The sequence below is a fragment of the Vombatus ursinus genome, unplaced genomic scaffold (genome assembly GCF_900497805.2).
Source record: "Vombatus ursinus unplaced genomic scaffold, bare-nosed wombat genome assembly UNPS02007284.1, whole genome shotgun sequence".
Taxonomy (NCBI): domain Eukaryota; kingdom Metazoa; phylum Chordata; class Mammalia; order Diprotodontia; family Vombatidae; genus Vombatus; species Vombatus ursinus.
In genome coordinates this window covers 12,417,839-12,437,459 of record NW_020947062.1, presented here as the reverse complement: position 1 = coordinate 12,437,459, position 19,621 = coordinate 12,417,839, and the positions used below count along the sequence as shown (strand labels likewise).

The 19,621-nt window shown below is 36.8% G+C and overlaps 1 protein-coding gene across 3 annotated transcripts in view; it reads left to right on the top strand.

The window, feature by feature from the left end:
- PPP1R13B (protein phosphatase 1 regulatory subunit 13B) overlaps positions 1–19,621 on the top strand; it is a 124,858-nt gene that overhangs the window by 43,288 nt on the left and 61,949 nt on the right. For all 3 annotated transcript variants that reach the window (XM_027849175.1, XM_027849176.1, XM_027849174.1), the window contains exons 2-3: positions 3,544–3,691; positions 16,720–16,839. In XM_027849175.1, coding sequence (XP_027704976.1) covers positions 3,544–3,691; positions 16,720–16,839 — 268 coding nt within the window. The remainder of the gene's footprint in view (positions 1–3,543; positions 3,692–16,719; positions 16,840–19,621) is intronic.

The window sequence follows — 19,621 nt, the reverse complement described above, 5'->3', positions numbered from 1 at the left end:
TATACATCTGGATACACCTAGTTTATGTTAACAAAATTAGAACCATTTTCTGAGTTACTGTTCTTAGTCTCATCTCTTTTCATAGTTGCATTTTATTTTGAAGTGGAGGGGAAGTTAGTGGGGAGGAGCCAAAGAGTATTGGGTGCAGTGAAATTCTGAATATGCTTTTTGTCCTTTGCCTTTTTGTAACTCAGGGAAAATTAAATATATTTTTGAACAAACAAAAGCTGGATTAATTTAAAGGTTAGCTCTTTAATGAAATTGAAATCTTTAGGTTAAGCTAATTTATTTTCTAGCCCTGTCTTATAGATTCAAATTCCCTAAATTTAGGACAAAGTAAATTGCGTATGTAAGGAATGAGTCTGACCTTCTTGGTAAGGAAAGAAAAATAGCAGTCAGCTGTATTTCCTGATTAACCTGTTTGTTCAGGCTTGCTTATCTTATCTTTTTGCTTAAATGTAAGTAATTTTCTAGAACACCAGTGTAAAGCCAGTGATCTACCAAAACCTTAATTTGAGGGCAATATACAGATGAGAAGGAAAGCTAGTTTTTTTTTTTTTGTAAGAGAAATAGAAAATGGTCAACCCACTTTTTAAACTAAGAAGAAACGTAAAATTTTATTGAGTGAATTCAGCATATCCTAAAGTCAGTTTTTAAATCCATGTAATTGGGATTGAGTAGCTTCTGCCGGAGAATCATCCATCTTCTTAAGTAATCACTTTGGTCATCCCTGGGTGTTTAGATATGTAATTCTTCTGACTGACTTAGCAGTTAGTAGTTCTTTTTACTTTCACCTTAATTAGCTGTTTAATCTTTATATTTCCAAACTGCTTTTATTCTTAAAACAAAATCTTTTGACAGACTCGGCTTCCTTTGCATATAAATTACTTATTTTGGTGTTTTCAGCAATGTGGGCTGGAACTATATGACTAGTTACATTATAGTATTATAGAATTGTAGAGTTGAAAGGGCTCTCATAGGTCATATAGGGTGTAATTCTTTCCTAAAGCATGAATCCTGTTTACATGTTATCCCCAAAGTAGTCATCTAGCCTCTGCCTGAAGACTTCCAGTTACAGGAATCCATTATTCTCTTTACTTCTTCCTTCTTCCCTTTTGGCAGTCCACTTAATTTTTGGACATTCTTTTGTGTTGCCCTATAATGTCTACTCACTTATCCCGTCTTCCACTTGACAGTTCTTTATATATTCAAATACTGCCATCTTGTCTCTATTTTTTCTTCTCTAGGTCAGACATTTATAGTTTCTTCATCCTATCTTTGAATGGCATGGTTTCAGATGTCCTTATGGTTCTGCTATTAGTCCTCTTCTGGCTTGTCAGTGTCCTAGTGGTCCAGAATCATAGTTAGTTTTTACATTGGTCAGTGTCCTCCAGTCTTTTAAAGTTGTTTTTCTTCATAATGTTATGATGCTATGAGTTGTCTTAGTTTTCTCTGAAACTGCTGCCTCATGTCTTAACATTCCATAGTTTGTTCAGCCATTCCCCAGTTGATGAATAGTTCCATAATTTCCAGTTATTTGCTGATAGATAGATATATAGATAGTTAAAGGCAGCTAGGTGGCCTAGTAGATAAAGTGTTGGACCTGGAGTCAGGAAGACATCTTCCTGAGTTCAAATCTGGCCTCAGATATTTTACTAGCTATGAGACCCTGGGAAAGTCACTTAACCCTGTTTGCCTCTGTTTCCTCATCTGTAAAATGAACTTGAGAAAGAAATTGTAGACCACTCTAATATATTTGCTAAGAAAACCCCAAATGGGGTCACAAAGAGTCAGACATGAACAAAACAGTGAACGACAGTGTCAAAATATATAGTTAAAAGCTACTATAGATGTTTTTTCTTTGATCTTTTTGGTGTACATAAGCGACTAGTGGTGTTGCTGGGTCAAAGAGTGTGCACAGTTAGTGACTTTTTAGGTATAGTTCCAAATTGCTTTTCAGAATTGCTGACCTGACAATGCATGGCTTTCGCCTCTTTTTCCTGCAGCCTGTCCACAGTAGTCATTTTCCTTGTTTATAATTTTTTGCCAATCTGATAGATGAGAGACAGAACCTTAGAACCTTGCTTTAATTGTCATTTCTCTAAGAGTTATTTGGTGCATTTTTTCATGTTTGTTGATAGCTTGGATTTCTTTCTTTGAAAATTGATTATCTTTTCATCATTTATCTGTTGGGGAATGGAAGCAATTTTCAGTATGTTAGGGAAAGAATATGTATAGAGATATGTAAGTACAAAATGTATCCATACTAAATATAAGGCAGTAGGGAGTGGACAGGACATTTGAAATTGGGAAAGATTTAAGGCAGGGATACCAGTTAGAAGACTGTTGCAGTAATCTGAGTGAGAGATACTGAGGGACTGAACTAAGATTCAGTCTGTGAGTAGAGAGAGATGTTGTGGAGTTAGAAACAAGATTTGCCAACTGGTATGTATATTGAATAAAAGTCTCTTTGCAGGCTTTCAGTTTCCCATCTCCAACTGTCTTTCAGACATCCTGAATTGGATGTCCAATAGGCATCTTAAACTCTATATCTAAAACAGAACTCATTATCTTTCCCCAAAACCCTCCCACCTCCTACCTTCCCTAATACTGTAGAGGGCAAAACCATCCTCCTAGTTCCTCAGGCTCCTTGCCAGGGAGTCATCCTGAATTCCTCACTCTGTCTCATCCCCCATAGTCAAGCTGTTGCTAAGGCCTGTTGATTTCACCTTTGCATCTTTTGGATATTCCCCCTTCTCTCTTCTGATACTGCCACCAATCTAGTGCAGCCCTCATCACCTCACTCTGGATTGTTGCTGTAGCCTGCTCATGGGGCTGCTTGGCTGAAGACTCTCCTCACTCCAGTCCATTCTCCATTCAGCCACTGAAATGATTTTCTTTGAAAACAGGCCTCATCGTGACTCCTCCCACCTTCCTCTCAGTAAACTCCAGTGGTTTCCTATTGCCTTCAGGATCAAACACAAAAGACTGTTTGACCTTCAAGGTCCTTCAAAACCTGGCCCCTTCCTACCTTTCCAGTCTTCTTACACCTTATTCTCCAATAGGTACTCTTTAATCTAGTGACACTCCATCTCTCAGCTCCAGGCATTCTCTCTGGCTATTCCCGGTACCTGCAATGCTCTCTCTTCTCTTACTACTGACCTTCCTGGTTTCATTTAAGTCCCAACTAAAATTCCACCTTCTACTGGAAGCCATACCCAACCCCTCTTAATTTTAGGGCCTTCCCTTTTTAATAATTTCCTTTTTATCCCGTACGTAGCTTACTTTTTTATATCTGTTTGCATGTTGTCTCACGTATGAGATTGTAAGCTCCTTGAGGGTAGGGACTGTCTTTTGCCTCTTTTTGTATCCACTATTTAGTACTTTTTGTACCTAGGTGTTTGAATGTTTATTGATTGATTCAGATTGTTCTTGAAGGTTAATTTTTAATTAATTACTAATACCCTCCAAAGTGACTTCCTGTATGATTTTCAAGTTTCCGTTGAAAAATAGTGGCTTTAATTGAACATTTTTTCCTTACAGATGATATTAACGGTATTCCTGAGCAATAATGAACAGATTTTAACAGAAGTTCCAATCACTCCTGAAACAACATGTCGAGATGTTGTGGAATTTTGCAAAGAACCTGGAGAAGGAAGCTGCCATTTGGCAGAGGTTTGGCGGGGAAATGGTATGTAGCACATTTTTATTTAAAAAAGTATTTTTAAACAGCTTATGTGTTTCATTCATTCATTCATTTTATTTATTTCGTTGCCCTTACTTAACACTCAGTGGGGGAAAAAATCTTTGTAACAAATAAGCAGTCAAACAAAATATACTTTCACGTTGACCATATGCAGAATTCTGCAGAGTAGTCGATAGTAGTTAGGAGCTGGGCAGTGTTCTTCATCATTGCTTTTCTGGAATCATGCATGGTTGGTCACTGCATTGATCAGAATTCTTAAGTCTTTCAGAATTATTTGTTTTTGTGGTTTTGATGTTATAATTGTTTTACTGGTTTTGCTCACTTTACTCTTTATCAGTTCATACAAGTCTTATCCAGGTTTCTCTGAAACTCTTTTCTTCATTTCTTACAGCACAATAGTGTTCGATTACATTCATATGCCATTGTTTGTTCAGCTGTTCCTCAAATTATGGGCACTTCCTCAGTTTCCAGTACTTTGCCACCACAAAAAGGGCTGCTATGAACATTTTTGTACAGATATATCCTTTTCCTCTTTCTTTGATCTGTTTGAGATATAGGCCTAGTATTGCTGGGTTAAAGGGTCTGGGACACAGATTCGTAAGCTTTTGGGCATAGTTCCAAATTACTTTCCAGAATGTCTGGACACAGGTCTACCCACAGTATACTAGTGTTTGTTTTCCCCTAACCTTTCCAACATGTCATTTTCCTTTTTTTTGTTAACTTTTCCAGTTTTGTATGTATCTAGTGGAACCTCACATTAACATTTCTTTATTAGTGATTTGGAACATTCTTTGATTTCTTTCTTTGAAAACTATATCAGGCCTATTAACTGGGTGTTCCTCAAGGCTCTGCCTTGGCCCTTTTCTCACTCTATACTATTTTTCTTGGTAATCTTGTCAACTTCCATGGATTCAATTATAATCTCTATGTTGATGATTCTCAAATCTGCTTATCCAGACTTATCTTTTTTGATGCTCTCCAGTCTCACATCTCCAACATCTTAAACTCGGCATGTCCAAAACTGAACTCATAATCTTTCCCCCTCTCTCCCCAAGCCTTCCCTTCTTCCTAATTTGCTTATTATTGTTGAGAGTACCACCATCCTCCCTGTTACCTAGACTCCCAACCTAGGTATCATCTTGTATTCCTTCCTCTGTCACTCTTCCCATTGTCCCCAATCAAATCTATTGCCAAGTCCTGCCGATTTTACCTTTGTAATATCTCTTGCATATGCCCCCCCTATTTCCTCTGATACTGTTACCATCCATACAGTCCCTCACTACTTCACACCTGGACTATTTCCTTCCTGTTTGGTCTTCCACTTCAAGTCTCTTTTCACTCCATCCTTCACTCAGCTGTCAAACTTATCTTCCTAAAATGCAACTCTGAATATGTTTCTCTCTCCCTCCCCCATTTTTGGGCAACTAGGTGGCGAAGTGGATAGAGTGCTGAGCCTGAAGTCAGGAAGACTCATCTTCCTGAGTTCAAATCTGGCCTCACTTAATAGCTATGTGACCTTGGGCAAATCATTTAATGCTGTTTGCCTCAGTTCCTCACATACAAAATGAGCTGAAGAAGGAAACGGCAAAATCTAGTATGTTTGCTAAGAAAACACAAATGAGGTCATGAAGAGTCACATGATTGAACAACAACAACAATCCCCCATTTAGTAAACTCCACAGGTGCCTTGTTATTTTTAGGATCATTTATAAAAAGCTCTGGTTGGTTTTTAAAGCACTGTATTACCTGGTGCCTTCCCAGTGACACTGGCTTCCTTTCTGTACTCAGACAATACCCTGCATATCCAGACTTCAGGCATTTTCAGTGGCTGTCTTCAATGCTGAGAATTCTCTCCTTCCTTATTTTCACTTTCCGATTAACCTGATTGCCTTCACGTCTCAATCTCCTCTTCTGCAGGAAGCCTTTCCTAGTGGTCCTCAAAGCTGGAGCCTTCCCATTGTAATCATCTCCAATTTACCCACTTTGTATCTTGTTTGTATGTAGTTGCTTTAATGTTGTCTCTCACCTTTCTTTGTATCCTCGGTGCTTAGCACAGTACTAGGTGCTTAAAAGTTTGCTTGTTGATTTTACTTGAATGAGTAATTTAAGTAGTATTATGGTTTTAATTGTATTGGTTTAGCCTACCTGTGAGCAGTTACTATTTCTCCAATTATTTAGGTCTGTCTTTATTTCCTGAAAACAGTATTTTGTGAGTGTATTCATATAGTCCTATGTGTGTCTTGGTAGGTGGACTCCCAAATATATTTTCTATAGTTGTTTTAAATAGAAGTTCTCTATCTCTTCTTGCTGGGTTTTAGTAGTAATATGCAGCAATGCTGATATTTTATGTGGGTTTATTTCAGTGTTGTGCTGGTAAAGGTTTAACAACTGGCTCTTTGGAAAAAAAAATATATATATGCAGGACACACTTAATTTTAATCGGCATTATTGACATTTTTCCATCACTTTATTAAGTCTAGACAGTAAATAAAACAATAAATTAAGCCCTGATTTGTAGTGTTTACAGATGTCCATGGTATAAATACTCACACTGAAAATTTAACAATTAACTCTTCAGTATGAGCTGGCTTCAGCACATTACTGATTTATTTTATCTCCTGTGTCTTTACTGAAATAATTAATTTTTCATTTAACTGTCTGGCTTTTCTCAGTACCCCATGATGTCATCTGCAAAAAGCGATAATTTAATTTCTCCTTTGCCCCTGCTTCTTTTCTTTCTTTCTTTCTTTTCTTTTTTTTTTTTTTTTTTTGTGAGGCAGTTGAGGTTAAGTGACTTGCCCAGAGTCACACAGATAGTGTATGTCAAGTGTCTGAGGCTGGATTTGAATTCAGGTGCTCCTGACTCCAGGGCTGGCATTCTATCCACTGTGCCACCTAGCTGCCCCTACCTATGCTTATTTTCTATTTCTTTTTCTTATTGTTAAAGGTGACCTTTCTGGGGTTGTTAAATAGAAGTAGTGACCATGGTAATCTTGGCTTCGCCTTGATCTTATTTTAAAGGGTTTTAGTTTATATTCCCATTCCATGTAGTGCTGGCTCTTAATTTTAGATATATACTATTTATCTTTGAGGAAAGGTGTATTTATTACTATGTTTTCTAGTGTTTTAATAGAAATAGCTATTGTATTTTGTCAAAAGCTTATTATGTGTTTTGATCTTTTGATATAAACATGTTTTTGTTGTTCTTGTTATTAATATAGTTAATTACATTTATAGTTTTCCTAATATTAAAACAATGCTGCATTTTTAGTATAAACCTAACCTTGGATGTAGTCTTTGTGACATGTTGTTGTAGACTCTTTGCTAATATTTTTTACAGTTTTGGCATCAGTGTTCATTAGAGTGCAATTAGGGTTAGGGTTAGGGTTAGGGTCTGTAGTTTTCTATGTTTTGACTCTTCCTAATTAAGTTTCAAGATCATATTTGTATCCTGGAATTGAGTTTGGTAGGGTTCCTCTGGCAACCCCTTTTTTGGGGCTGTTTTGCAAATAGTTTGTATAATATTGGAATTAGTTGTTCTTTGAATATTTGTTGAAACTTGCTTATATATCCCTCTGGTTCCCAGTTTTTCCTGTCAGTTTATTTGTGGCTTGTTCAGTTTATTTTCTGAGATTGGGTTGTTTAAATTCTCCATTTTTTAATCTCAATCTGAGTATTTTTATATTTTTATAAATATCTGTTTCATTTTAGTTAATTGGTTTTATTGGCAAATAATTGAACAAATTAATTTCTAATAATAGCCTTTATTTCTTCAATTTGTTGTGATTTCCCTATTTCATTTTTGATACTGGCAATTTTGTTTTCCTCTTTAGGCAGATTAGCTAATAGTTTTATCTATTTTGTTGTTGTTTTTGAATCCAGTTCCTACTTTTATTTATTAATTCAGGTTTGTTTTTGTTTTGCTTTTTTTTTTTTTTTTTTTTTTGCTTTCAGTCTTGTTATTCCCTTTTTTGATTTTCATGGTTTCTATTTTGGTCTTTAATTGGGAGTTTTAATTTATTGGTTTTCTCATTTTTTTAGTTGCATCCCCAGTTCATTGATCTGTTCTTTATTTTATTGATGAAAGATACACATTTTTTTTTAAAGCAGTTGGAGTTAAGTGACTTGCCCAGGGTCACACAGCTAGTAAGTGTCAAGTGTTTGGGCTGAGGCCGGATTTGAGCTCAGATCCTCCTGACTTCAGGGCCAGTACTCCATCCACGGCGCCACCTATCTGCCCCAAAGATGTACTTTTTTCCCATGGACTATTTTGTTTATGTCCCAAAATTTTTTGGGCTTTTTTTTCATTGTTGTCATTATGTTTAATGAAATTATCTGTCATTTCCATAATTTGTTTTTTGACCCACCAGTTCTTTAGGATTAGGTTACTTAGTCTTGATAAGGCAACAGCAAAAATGTCCTTAATTAAAAGAGATAAAAAACTACATTTTGCTGAGAGGTATGGTAGACAGCGAATTAATTTCAGTGCCTAATAGATGTACTGAATTATGTATCATTTAAAAATTTAAAGAAATAATGAAATGAGGTCCAGGGTGAAATAGTTAAAACTATAACTGTGGAGGACCACAATATACCACTTTCTGAGCTTGACAAAACTACCAAAAAATAAACAAGAAAGAAATTAAGGACCTGAATAGAATTTTAGAAAAGTTAGATATGGTAGTTCTCTGGCAGTTGTTGAATGGGAATTGAAAGGCATATATGCATTTCTAAGGTGTACCTGGCACCATTACAAATATTGACCATGTATAGGGCATAAAACCTCATAAACAAATCCTTTATTGATAACAATGTAATAAATTTTATATGTAATGAAAGATCTTTGAAGAAGGGGTTATGAAACCAACTATGTGATGTAAAAACTAATAGATTATTCTATTTAATGTTAGAATAGAAATATCTACATTAAAGTCCTACTTCAGTGCTTTATTGTGGCACTGGATATTTGAAGGCTATGTTGGTGGGGCAGGTAAGCTGAAAAGCTTCAAATCTGGACACAGACCAGATGTCCAGAGTGGCTTGTCCCTGGTAGGTTGGGAATGTTTTGGCTACAGTATTTTGTGAGAGTGACCTAATTTGGAGGATCTGTAGCCTGTACTAGTAGAGAGTGCTTCTACTGTTGCAATTACAGATCTTCAAAGTACTGAAGTAGTATTGACCTGTAGCTAGTATGCTAGTGAGTGATGGGGGAAAAATGACAGTCGTTATCCATGAGACAGAAGCTAGGTGTTAATGGCTTTCTTATTTTGAGGTGAACCCACTCTTGGTAAATTTTTTAAAACATTTTTGTTCTCACTTTAATGTAATAGAACCTAACATAAAAAGTCCTGAAATATTTTTATATTTCATAAATAAGCTAGAATAAACTGTCATCATTATGGAGCATGTTCATAGGATCAAAGACTTAAATTGCTGTTACTTTTATTTTCTGAACTATAGGCCAAATTTTAACACCTAAGTGAGCTACATAGGTTCTCTTTTTATTAGGCCAGTCCATTCGGCAAAAGATTATGCTATTCCTTGGATACAAATTAGCTATCCAAGCCCTCAATTTTTTCTGCCTTTCTTTTTCCTATCAGTGAAAATTTTTAGTAAATGATCTTCATTGCACATTTGGGAAATCAGTTTCTGGTGTTAATTTTAGTGGAATGTATTTCACCTAATTAATTTGATCATAAGCACCTTCTACAAGCTGCAGAAAGTGATGGTGTGGTTGGGAATTTAGGGAATAATTTAAAGGATTAGAGTAAGTTGAAGGGAGAGGTCAGTAGTATGAGCACAGAAATCTATCCTAAGGATCTAAGATATTCTATTGAAATTCATTCTTAGATATTTAAATTCAGATTGCCATAAAGCTCAAGCTAAAGCCCCTTCCAACACTTGATGATCTGTGAGCACAGAAATTATTTTGGTAGAAAACAGATGCAGCAGTCAATGCTTTCTAAAAATATAAGTTGGGTAAAAGATAATGTGTTTTCTATAGTGCAGCAGACCTAAGGCACTGTATTAGGTACTGAATAATTGTTATTTACTGATTCAGCTCTTTCTAGAGATAGGCTATTTAAATGCAGTGTAGTGTCAGAGAAAGCTCCCTTAACTGAGTATCAGGACCCCTATCACTGATTAGCTTTGTGACTTTGGGCAAATAATTTTTACCTCTCTGGGGCTCAGTTTCTTCTGTAAAATGAAGGGTTTGCACTAGGTCAGTGTTTCCCAAAGTAATTTAGCCTCAGAATAATTTTTCATCATTCTTTATTGTTCTTTTCAATATATTAAGCTCAAATTAGGAAGAGGGCAAAGGAGTTTTTAGGAAATGTATGGTACATAGAAGAAGCTAAAGTATTTTCATATCTAAAAATTGCTACTCATGTATTACATTATATAGCAGCCACAGTATTTTTGTATAATTCATAATCAATATTTTAGATGGAAAATATTGCTGATATCACCTTTCTTACAGAATCCCTGTTCACATTATGTGGAACATCAGGATTTTGCAGAACATTGTCCCTTTTTTTTTTGAAGGCAGTTGGGGTTAAGTGACTTGCCCAGGGTCATACAGCTCGTAAGTGTCTTGAGGCCAGATTTGAACTCAGGTCCCCCTGACTCCAGTGCTGGTGCTCTATGCACTGCACCACCTAACTGCCCATGAACATTGTCTTTCAAATGATGTTTGTACTAGCTGATATTTTTGGCCTCTTCCAATCTTGCCACTCTGATTTATGTAGTTTATGAGTCTGAGATGCTACTCCATGTTTGTTGGAGTGACATAAGGCTAGCAAAATAACTCTTTAGTTTCCAGGACCATCCTTTGAATCATAGGATCATACATTTAAGCTGGAAGGGGCATTAGAGGTCATTTAGTCCAGACTCCATATTTTTATATAAGAAACTGAAGCCTACAGAGATGGGACTTGCTCAAGGTTATGCTGGTAGCAAGTGGCCAAGATAGGATTGGGACCCAGGTCTTTTGACTTAAGATCAACATACTGCACCATACATGCTGTTTAACAGTAAATAAAAACTATCTTGTGTGGCTAATGAGCAGCCTTTGAATTTTTATGGGCTATTTTATAATAATAAAATGTTGGAATATTAGGTGGCAGATTCAGTGTACAGAGTTTGGAGTTAGAGGAGATTGGCTTGTATCCCAGCTCTGCTAGACTTAGGGAGGGGGAGAATTAGTATGCTCTAGAAGTGAAATCAGTTCTAGTTAGAATTTCCCTTGTCGTTTAGAAATGCCTTCCTGTCATTTTTCCACAAAGTACAATGTGATATCTCTGAACAGTTGTAGTCAGAAAGGGGCACTGTGTTTCAGAGAGCTGTAAAGGTGAGATGGACTACTTTGAAAACTACGGAATATAAATTCTATAGCTCACCACTTCAAACTAAGCTCTTGATTTAGGAATGAAGCCATTAGGACTAAGACTTCTGATCAAATAGAAGAAAACCAAAACAGATTACACTTTGCTGGCAGGAAAACTAATTAGGGAAATAGTCTTGAAGGGGCTTCCTAAACATGTGATTATATTAGAGGATTATCACAACCATTTACATAACTGTTGTTTCTTCTCCCTTTACCAGGAGGGAATAGAAAGAAGGAAATCAAAAGATATAGTCAGAATCTGTTTTAAGTGATGACGATTGTTAGGAATTCAAACTATTGCTGTCCCCATCATTAGCTTTATCAGCCTAAACAGAGTAAATTTTTATTTAGTATGATAAATAGGAGATTTCAGAATCACTCTCAGTGAGATGCTCAGACTATGTGAGGCACTGGGAAGTGGAGACTGACTGAGGGGAACAGCAGATTCAAATCTTCCATCTTATTACCCACTGATTCTGGGGCTTATCAGTTAGTCAACAAACAGTTATTAAGCACTGTGCCAAGGGCTGAGGATACAAAGAACAGTAAAAGACTGTCTCTGCTTTTAAGGAATTTACAGTCTGATGGGAGAAGTAACATGCAAAGAACTTAGGAAAAAGTTTCTTACTAAAGGTGGGATTTTAGCTGAGATGTGGAGGAAGCCAGGAAAATCAGGAGTCAAACATGAGGTAGAAGAGAGTTCTAGGGCTGAGTGTGTGTGGAAAGTTAGTGAAAGTGCCTGGAGTTGGGAGGTTAGGTGTCTGGTGGAGGAATAGCAGATCGAGCCAATGGACCGTGATAGTGGGCTTTTGTTTCCTGGCTGTTTTTTTCTTTTTTGTATGTAATGGAGTGATATGTCGAGGTTCTTTGTAAAGTTAGTGCCTCACGATTTCTGAACATGTGGTTTCCAAAGTCAACAGCTTGTGAGGTTTCAGCAATCAAAATTTATATTCCTTTGGGCAGCGCACCCCCAGGTAATGATATGATTCCCTATGTGAACAGAGGGAGTGGAGGGAAAAGGAGGAGAGAAGGGCCTCATTTACCTCATCTGGAAGACCCAAGTTCAATTCTGGTCTCAACTTGCTGTGTGACCTTGGGCAAGTCACTTCTGCCTGTCTCATCTATAAAGTGGGGATAATAGTACCTACCTTCCTGAGTTTTTTGTGAGGATAAAGTAAAGTACTATTTTAAAGTGCTTTTTGAACCTTAAAGTGCTATGTAAATTCTGGTTATGATTAGTATTACAACAATATTTTAAAAATTTAAAAATCACACAAAGGGCAATGAAAAGAAGCAGGCTGCAAAATGAGTTCTAAAGAAGAGCAGGAGTGAAAGATGCAATCATTGCATAAAAGTGTGCCCCTTTTGTACTCTAAATTTTGACGATTGAGAGGGACGAAGACAAAGAAAAATGTAAACCTTAAGTTAAAAAAACAAACACTAAGAAATCAGGATACTTACAGAATGACCTTATTAGAACTGAGTCAGCTTTTGTGGCTTATTTGCATCTGACTGATGGGAGTACTTTGGAGTTGATAGCTGGAAACTCTGAACTGTTTTGTGATTATTGGCCATTTGTAAATTACCTGTTTATGACTTAGCCTGCTGAGATGATGATTTGTTAATATACTGGTCAATCACCATAAACTAGATTGAGGTTTTTCACTGGAAGGACTTGGCCCTGAATTATGAAGGGTTTGTATAATAAAAGACCTTAGAGCTTCATGGAAGAGAGGTCAGTGCCTCCCTGGGTTGTCACCTGCTGCTTGGAAGCATTGACTGGTAAAAGAGAAGCAATACCTCTCTATTCTGCCACCCCTAGCTGCCTGGGAGGTGGAAAGCCCTGGAGACCCAGCCAAGGGTGCAGAATTGGAGAGAGTGGGAGAGAATTTGGAAATCAAAAGCAAAAATTAAAAAAGTGGAAAATAAATAATAAATTAGAGAAAGATACTATATGAGGTCTGGAGATAAGAACTGCAAGTTAGTTTGGGGGATTTGTGGTCTAAAGACTGTTTCCTCTAATATAGCCAAACTAAAATTTCTGTGGCCAAAGTAAGCCAGATAGATGACTAAATGGATGAGTTATATTAAACGTACTACTTAGTTGAATTACAGAGCTGGCAGAACCTCATTCCTTTCTTTTAGGCTCCTAGAATTTAAAACTAGATGGGACCTTCAGTTATCTGGTCCAATGCCTTCATCTTGCAGATGAGCAGATCTATGCTTAAAGATAATAAGTAAGTTAACTTGCAAGGATGCTTGACTTTTTAATATTTACCTTGGTTTTCATGCCTGGGGAATAGTTTCACTATGTACTCCCAAGTGGCTAAGAAAGACAAGGAACATTTGTTTTTCTTTTTTTGCCCAATTTATACTTCTGCCTTTGCCCGTTCCTTAAGAAAGTGAATAGGAAATTTAGAAAGCATAGAGAAATAGGAGCAGGGTTTGGCCAAGGTGATGATTATCTTGCTGATAACTTTCTTTTGAGAATAAGTTTTTGATGTTTGGGCTTTTCTCAGAAAGTATCATAATTCTTTCTTTGTTTTACCATCAGGATCCTAGACTAGCTGTAATTATTTTTCTTTTAGGATTCCAAATACTTTAGCAATAATTTTCAGGTGATCAAACTGCTAACAGTCCTCTCTGCCACTATTTTGAGGTACAGTTAGCCTTTTAAAAAATCCTATCATCAGTTTTGCACTATCTATGCAGGCCCTCCATAGGGTTCTTCTTCAGTGGATCTCTGATCTCAGTGAAGAGTACTGTCTTCATTGGCACAGGTGATAGCCAATCCTGTGTAACCAGTGTTCTTCCTAGATTCCTCAGACAATCCTTCCCACATGCGTGGAGGCCTTATTCTAGTTTTTCTTATGTTTCGTGGTTACCAGTGGAACTCTCAGGTTGTTTTTTGCTCTAACTGCCTCTTTTTCCTACAGTACATTTGATAATCATATGCCATTTCTTGTTCATAAACCATCATTGGAAATTTATCAGTTGTACCCATCAGGCATCTGTTCATTTCTCTTTGGGTTTACTTGCAATTTGGGTTTCTTAGAGGTTGTGGTATTCTGAAATTTGCAACCATAGAGCATTACTGGGAGAACATATGTGTTCTAGCTATTGGAAAATGTTTACTGAGACAGGCTTATGACTCCCTATAATTTTCTTCATTTAATAATTCTTCCTCATGGTGATGGATAGAGGTGGTAGCTTGAGATTACTGTTAATGTGAAGGAAAAGAAAAATAGTGATGAATGAAATTTTATCTGTGAAATTTTAAAATTCTCATTACTACTTCAACAAATATTTGTTAAGGGCTTACTTTGTGCATTGCTCTATCTTTGTGTCCTGGGCATATGGAGATGAACCAAGACACAGTTCCTACCTTTAAGGAACTTATAATCTAATAGAGAAGGTAAGACAAAGTCCAAACAGATATGGAGGAGATTCCTTTTTGCAGAGAAATTTTTCTGGAGGAGCTTGTACCTGTGCTGGCCCTTGAAAGAGGGGAAGTATTTGAGCAGATAGAGATATGGGGGGGAGACTTTTTTTGGTATGGAGGATGATGTGTCTGAAAGCATAGAAGCAGAGAAGAGCAGGACAGGATTAGGGAGTGGCAAGTAGTCCAGACTGGCCAATGAATAGAAAGGAAAGAAAAACAAGCACTCAGTAAGCACCTTCTCCGTTCCAGGCACCTGTGCTAAGCACTTCTCAAATTTAGTCTTATTTGATCCTCACAACAACCTTGGGAGGTAGGGGCTATTGACCCCCACCAATTAGGAAGGTATTACAGCAGCCAAGGCAAAAAAACCTGAACTTAGAGTATTTGAAGTTGTAGTGGGTTGAGAGGATGGACTTCAGAGAGATTTTCAGGGTAGAATTGACAGGTCATGGGAACTATATGGATATGGAAGTTTAGTGAAAGAGAAGAGAGAACATGTCTAGGTTTTGAGCTTAGGGGACTGAGAAAATAGTTGAGGAAATTGAGGCAGATAGAAGTGAAGTGATTTGCTCAGAGTCACACAGCTAGTCAGTGTCTGAGATTGGATTTGAACTCAGGTTTTCCAGCTTTTGGGCCCTTCCTGTTATCTACTGTACCACCAGCTGCCTGGTAGAACCAGTGGTCCCAAGTTACCCTCTTGATGAGATAGGACATGTGGCTTAGGGCCAAATTGTGGAGGGTATTGAATGCTACCATAAGGCATTTATTTATATTTTATGACATAAACAGTGAAGAGTTACATAAGTAAGATTGTGTGTTGTTTACCTCATTAGTGTGAACTATTACATGATGTATTATATTAGAAAAGGTACTGCTTTGCTTTAAAAAAAAGTTTAAATTTTATTTTTTTTAATTAGCAAGTATTTATTTACTTCTTTTCCTGCCTCCCCAATTGGGGAAAATCTCCTAAGACCCTTGTAGTAAATATGCATACTCAAACAAAACAGATTACTATATTGCCTGTATCTAAAAATATTTGTCTCATTCAGCATCTTGAGTGTTTCACCTCTTTTTCATGAAAATTGGTAGTGGGCTTTAGCATTGGTCCTCAGGAATCAATTTCTCTTTGTATTGGTGAGTTCTTAAGCCTTTTAATGTTGTTTGTCTTTACAAAGTTGTTATTAATGTACTTATTTACCTCTGTGTCAGTTAATTTATATGTCTTCCCAGTATTCTTTGGGAGTAATATTCTATTACATTCATATTCCATAATCTGTTTAGCCATTCCCAAATTGGTGAGCACCCCCTTAGTTTCCAGTTCTTTGCCACTACAAAAAATCTACTATAAATATTTTCATATAGGTCTTTTTCTTGTCTTTGATGTGCTTTGGGATATAAGTGTAGAAGTGGCATCTCTGTGTCAAAGGATATGCACAATTTAGTTTGAAGTGACTTTCCAGAGTGGTTAGGACCAAGTCACAGTTCCAAGAATACGTAAGTGCTCCTGTTCCTGTAGCACCTCCAACTTGTTATTTTCTGTTTTTGTCATATTCATCAAACTGATAGGCAGCCTCAGAGTTGCTTTAATTTGCACTTCTCTAATTATTACCATTTTTTTCATATGGCTGTTAGTAGCTTGGATTTTTTCCTTTAAAAACTGCGTGCTCAGAGATTTCAGATTGTTTTGCTTTTCTGTTTGTTTCTCCAGTGCTTAGCATAGTGCTTTGCCCCTAGTAAGTGCTTACTAAGTGCTTTTTCATTCATTCATTCTTGTACATTAGGATTACTCTGGCATCTGTTTGATGGATGGATTGGAGAAGAGATGAAACAGAGACACCAATTAGGAAGGTATTACAGCAGTCTAGGCAAAAAACCTGAACTTAGAGTATTTGAAGTTGTAGTGGTTTGGTAGGATGAACTACAGAGAGATTTTCAGGGTAGAATTGACAGGTCATGGGAACCATATGGATATGGAAGTTTAGTGAAAGAGAAGAGAAAACGTGTCTAGGTTTTGAGCTTAGGGGACTGAGAAAATAGTGCCTCAGAGAAATTAGGAAGCAAATAAAAACTTTTAAATGCCTGTAACACCTTCAAATTAAACATTTTATTTATATTTGCTTTTGTTCCTATCTTGACCCTTGTCTCATTTCTGGGATAAATGAGGTATATTTTGGTTTGTTCTAGAACGTCCTATCCCCTTTGATCATATGATGTATGAACATCTACAAAAGTGGGGGCCCCGAAGAGAAGAAGTGAAATTTTTCCTTCGTCATGAGGATTCCCCAACTGAGAGCAGTGAACAAGGTAGGTGTACTTAGGTTTATTTTAAACAAAAAGTTTATTTAAAGAGAATCTGAATGCTGTATTTACTCATGAAACTTCCTTTTTTCCCCCTAAAATGATAAGATTGATAATTAGTGTGCCCATCATCTCCTTAATATCTATCATTGCAACCTACAGCTGCAGTACTCAATGAGGGGGAACCTAATACCTCATGAGGCACAGCCCATTTCTTTTTGGGTAGCTCTAATTGTTAGGAAGTTATTTTTTCTTGTACACTTGAGGTTTTTTCTTTTATGCTAGGGGTATCTAGAATGTTACTCCCTATACTCTCTGGTCTGCTTTAATCACCCCAACCTGCCCCAACACTGGCAGATCTGGATTGCTAGAAAAGGGTCACTACCATTTAGCTATACTCAATCTCTCAAATTCCCAGGGAAATACACTCCCTTTACATGTCACTCTACCTGTTGAGTTCCACTGATGGACTTTCATCTACACAAAACAAGCCCCTAATAATCATGACACATTTATATTTTAAACATAATTCTTTACTTAGTAGTGAGGGGAAAGAAATAATGACTTCATAGGGACTATGTATTAAAGTAAATGCAGGAATCATAAATCTATCACAATCTGTACATAAAGCTGGGTCACATTCTCTCACCAGTGAGCTCAGTATCTATGGAAGAGAATGGTCTCATACTTATAGAAGACTGGCAGGGAAATACTTGAGTAAGGAAAATTGATGTTCTCCACATGACTCACAGCTCTGGAATTCAGGCTTTTAATTCACTGGTCCCTTTTGGAACATCTGTGTGCCACAGGAAGTTGCCTGTTTGCTAACAGCTCCCTTTCTGATCTTCATCATTCTCTAGCTGGGCAAGTCGTCTGTTCTCAAATCAGCAAAACATTTGTGACAGGGGTTTTTAACGTAGGATCTGTGAAGTTAATTCTTTAAAAAATATTGTGACAACTATTTCAACATAACTTTTTTCTTTTGTAATCCTATTTTATGTACTTAAAAATTTTATTCAGAAAAAGAGTTCATAGGTTTGACCAGATTGCCCAAGGGGTCCTCCATACAAAAAAAGGTTAAGAAACTTTGATTTGCGAGTTCTTTCAACTGAATCACCCCATGGAGGTGTTACCATTTTAGTTTCCTTTAATATAGAGAATTGCAAAGCTCATCAGATTGGCTCTCTTTGGACAGTGCAAGCAAGTCCAAACAGCTGTTCACTAATTATTTTAGCATTTTGGCTCTGCCTCTTGCTGCTGCTTCTTAAGAAAATTCTTACAGAACTAACCCTCTTCCCCTGTGATGTTTCTTTGGTCTTCAGTCTTCACTTGGCAGGTTGACTTAAGAAAACTACAAAATAACAATGTCTGTGTTGTATTGGATTTTTATTTCTTTTGTTAAACATTTACCAATCATATTTTATCTGTTGTAGCAGCGTTTGCAAGTGAATTTGACATCTGCTTTACAAGATGATTTCAACCTTTTATATTTATGCTATAGTTCTTTTTCTTCTCATCATCATCCTGATTATCCTTTCTAAGTATGGTGTTTGTCATTATGGTGCCAGAACTGAATGAAGCATTACAAAAGTAGGATGACCAAGGCAGGGCTAGTTACTTCATGTGTCCTATATATTCTACATCTCTCCCTTTAAAATAATTATCTTTTGTTTTTATATTACCTTAATTTCCCAGTGTACTTCTCTCCCTTCTTCCTGCTAGATCATACTTCTCTTAATGAATCCCAGTATTACATTAATTATTTATTCAGAGTTGAGCTTTCAGCTCACTAAAACCCTTAGTTTTTTGTTTTTGTTTTTGTTTTTTGTTTTACCCTGGAAACACCTTTGCAACCTGCTGTTTAGGTACATGAGAGGCAGAGTACTGAGTGGATAGAGAGTTGGCCTTGGGCCCAGAAAGACCTAGATTCAATTCCTGCTTTTGACACATTCTGTTCAGTGACTCAGCCCTCTAAGAAATGCTCTAGGACTGTAAATTAAAGAACAGTTGCTGAGCTGCAGTTGTAGAATGGGTTTCCTTCCAATTAAATCATGGGTTCAACCACTGTCCTTTTCTAGCTGCCTCTCCCTCACCCCCCAGTCTTCGTGTTACACATGTAAAATTGATTTTTAAAATCCAAGTGTAAGATCTTTATCTGTATTTCATCCTACTTAATTTTGTTCTGTTGTTTTAGCTTCTTAAGATTTTGCTTAAGATTTTAAGATTTAGCTTCTTAAGATCTTGACAGTCATCAAATATTTTGAAGATAGCGCACAATTTTGTTTTCAACAAATTTGACAGATATGCGGTCTCTGTCTTCAGGTCACTAGTAAACGTGTGTTGAACAGGATTAAACTCAATGAAAGACCCTTGGGGTTACTTCACTGAAGACTTTCTTCCACCATGTCATCTATTCCCTGTTGACTTCTCTTTGGATGTGGTCATTCTGAATCTGCCTTACTACTATCAGCTTTGTCTTTCCCTCTTGTTCGTGAGGATAGCCTGACAGCATACCTTTCCTTCAGCAAAGTATTTGATAGATGTCTGCAGCCATAAGCCACCTCCCTCCCTCCTTTAACTTCCCCCTCCCTACAAGAGAAAGCAATTTGATATGGGCTATATATGTGCAATCATATAAAGCAAAAACATATAAAACATAAACTACATACTAGCTACTCAACTAGTAAATGGAAATGATGTCCTGTTATGACCTATTCTGAACGAAGCCATATTCACTTTAGGTATTACTGCTTCTTTTTCTGAGTGTTCATACACTATCCCCTCACTA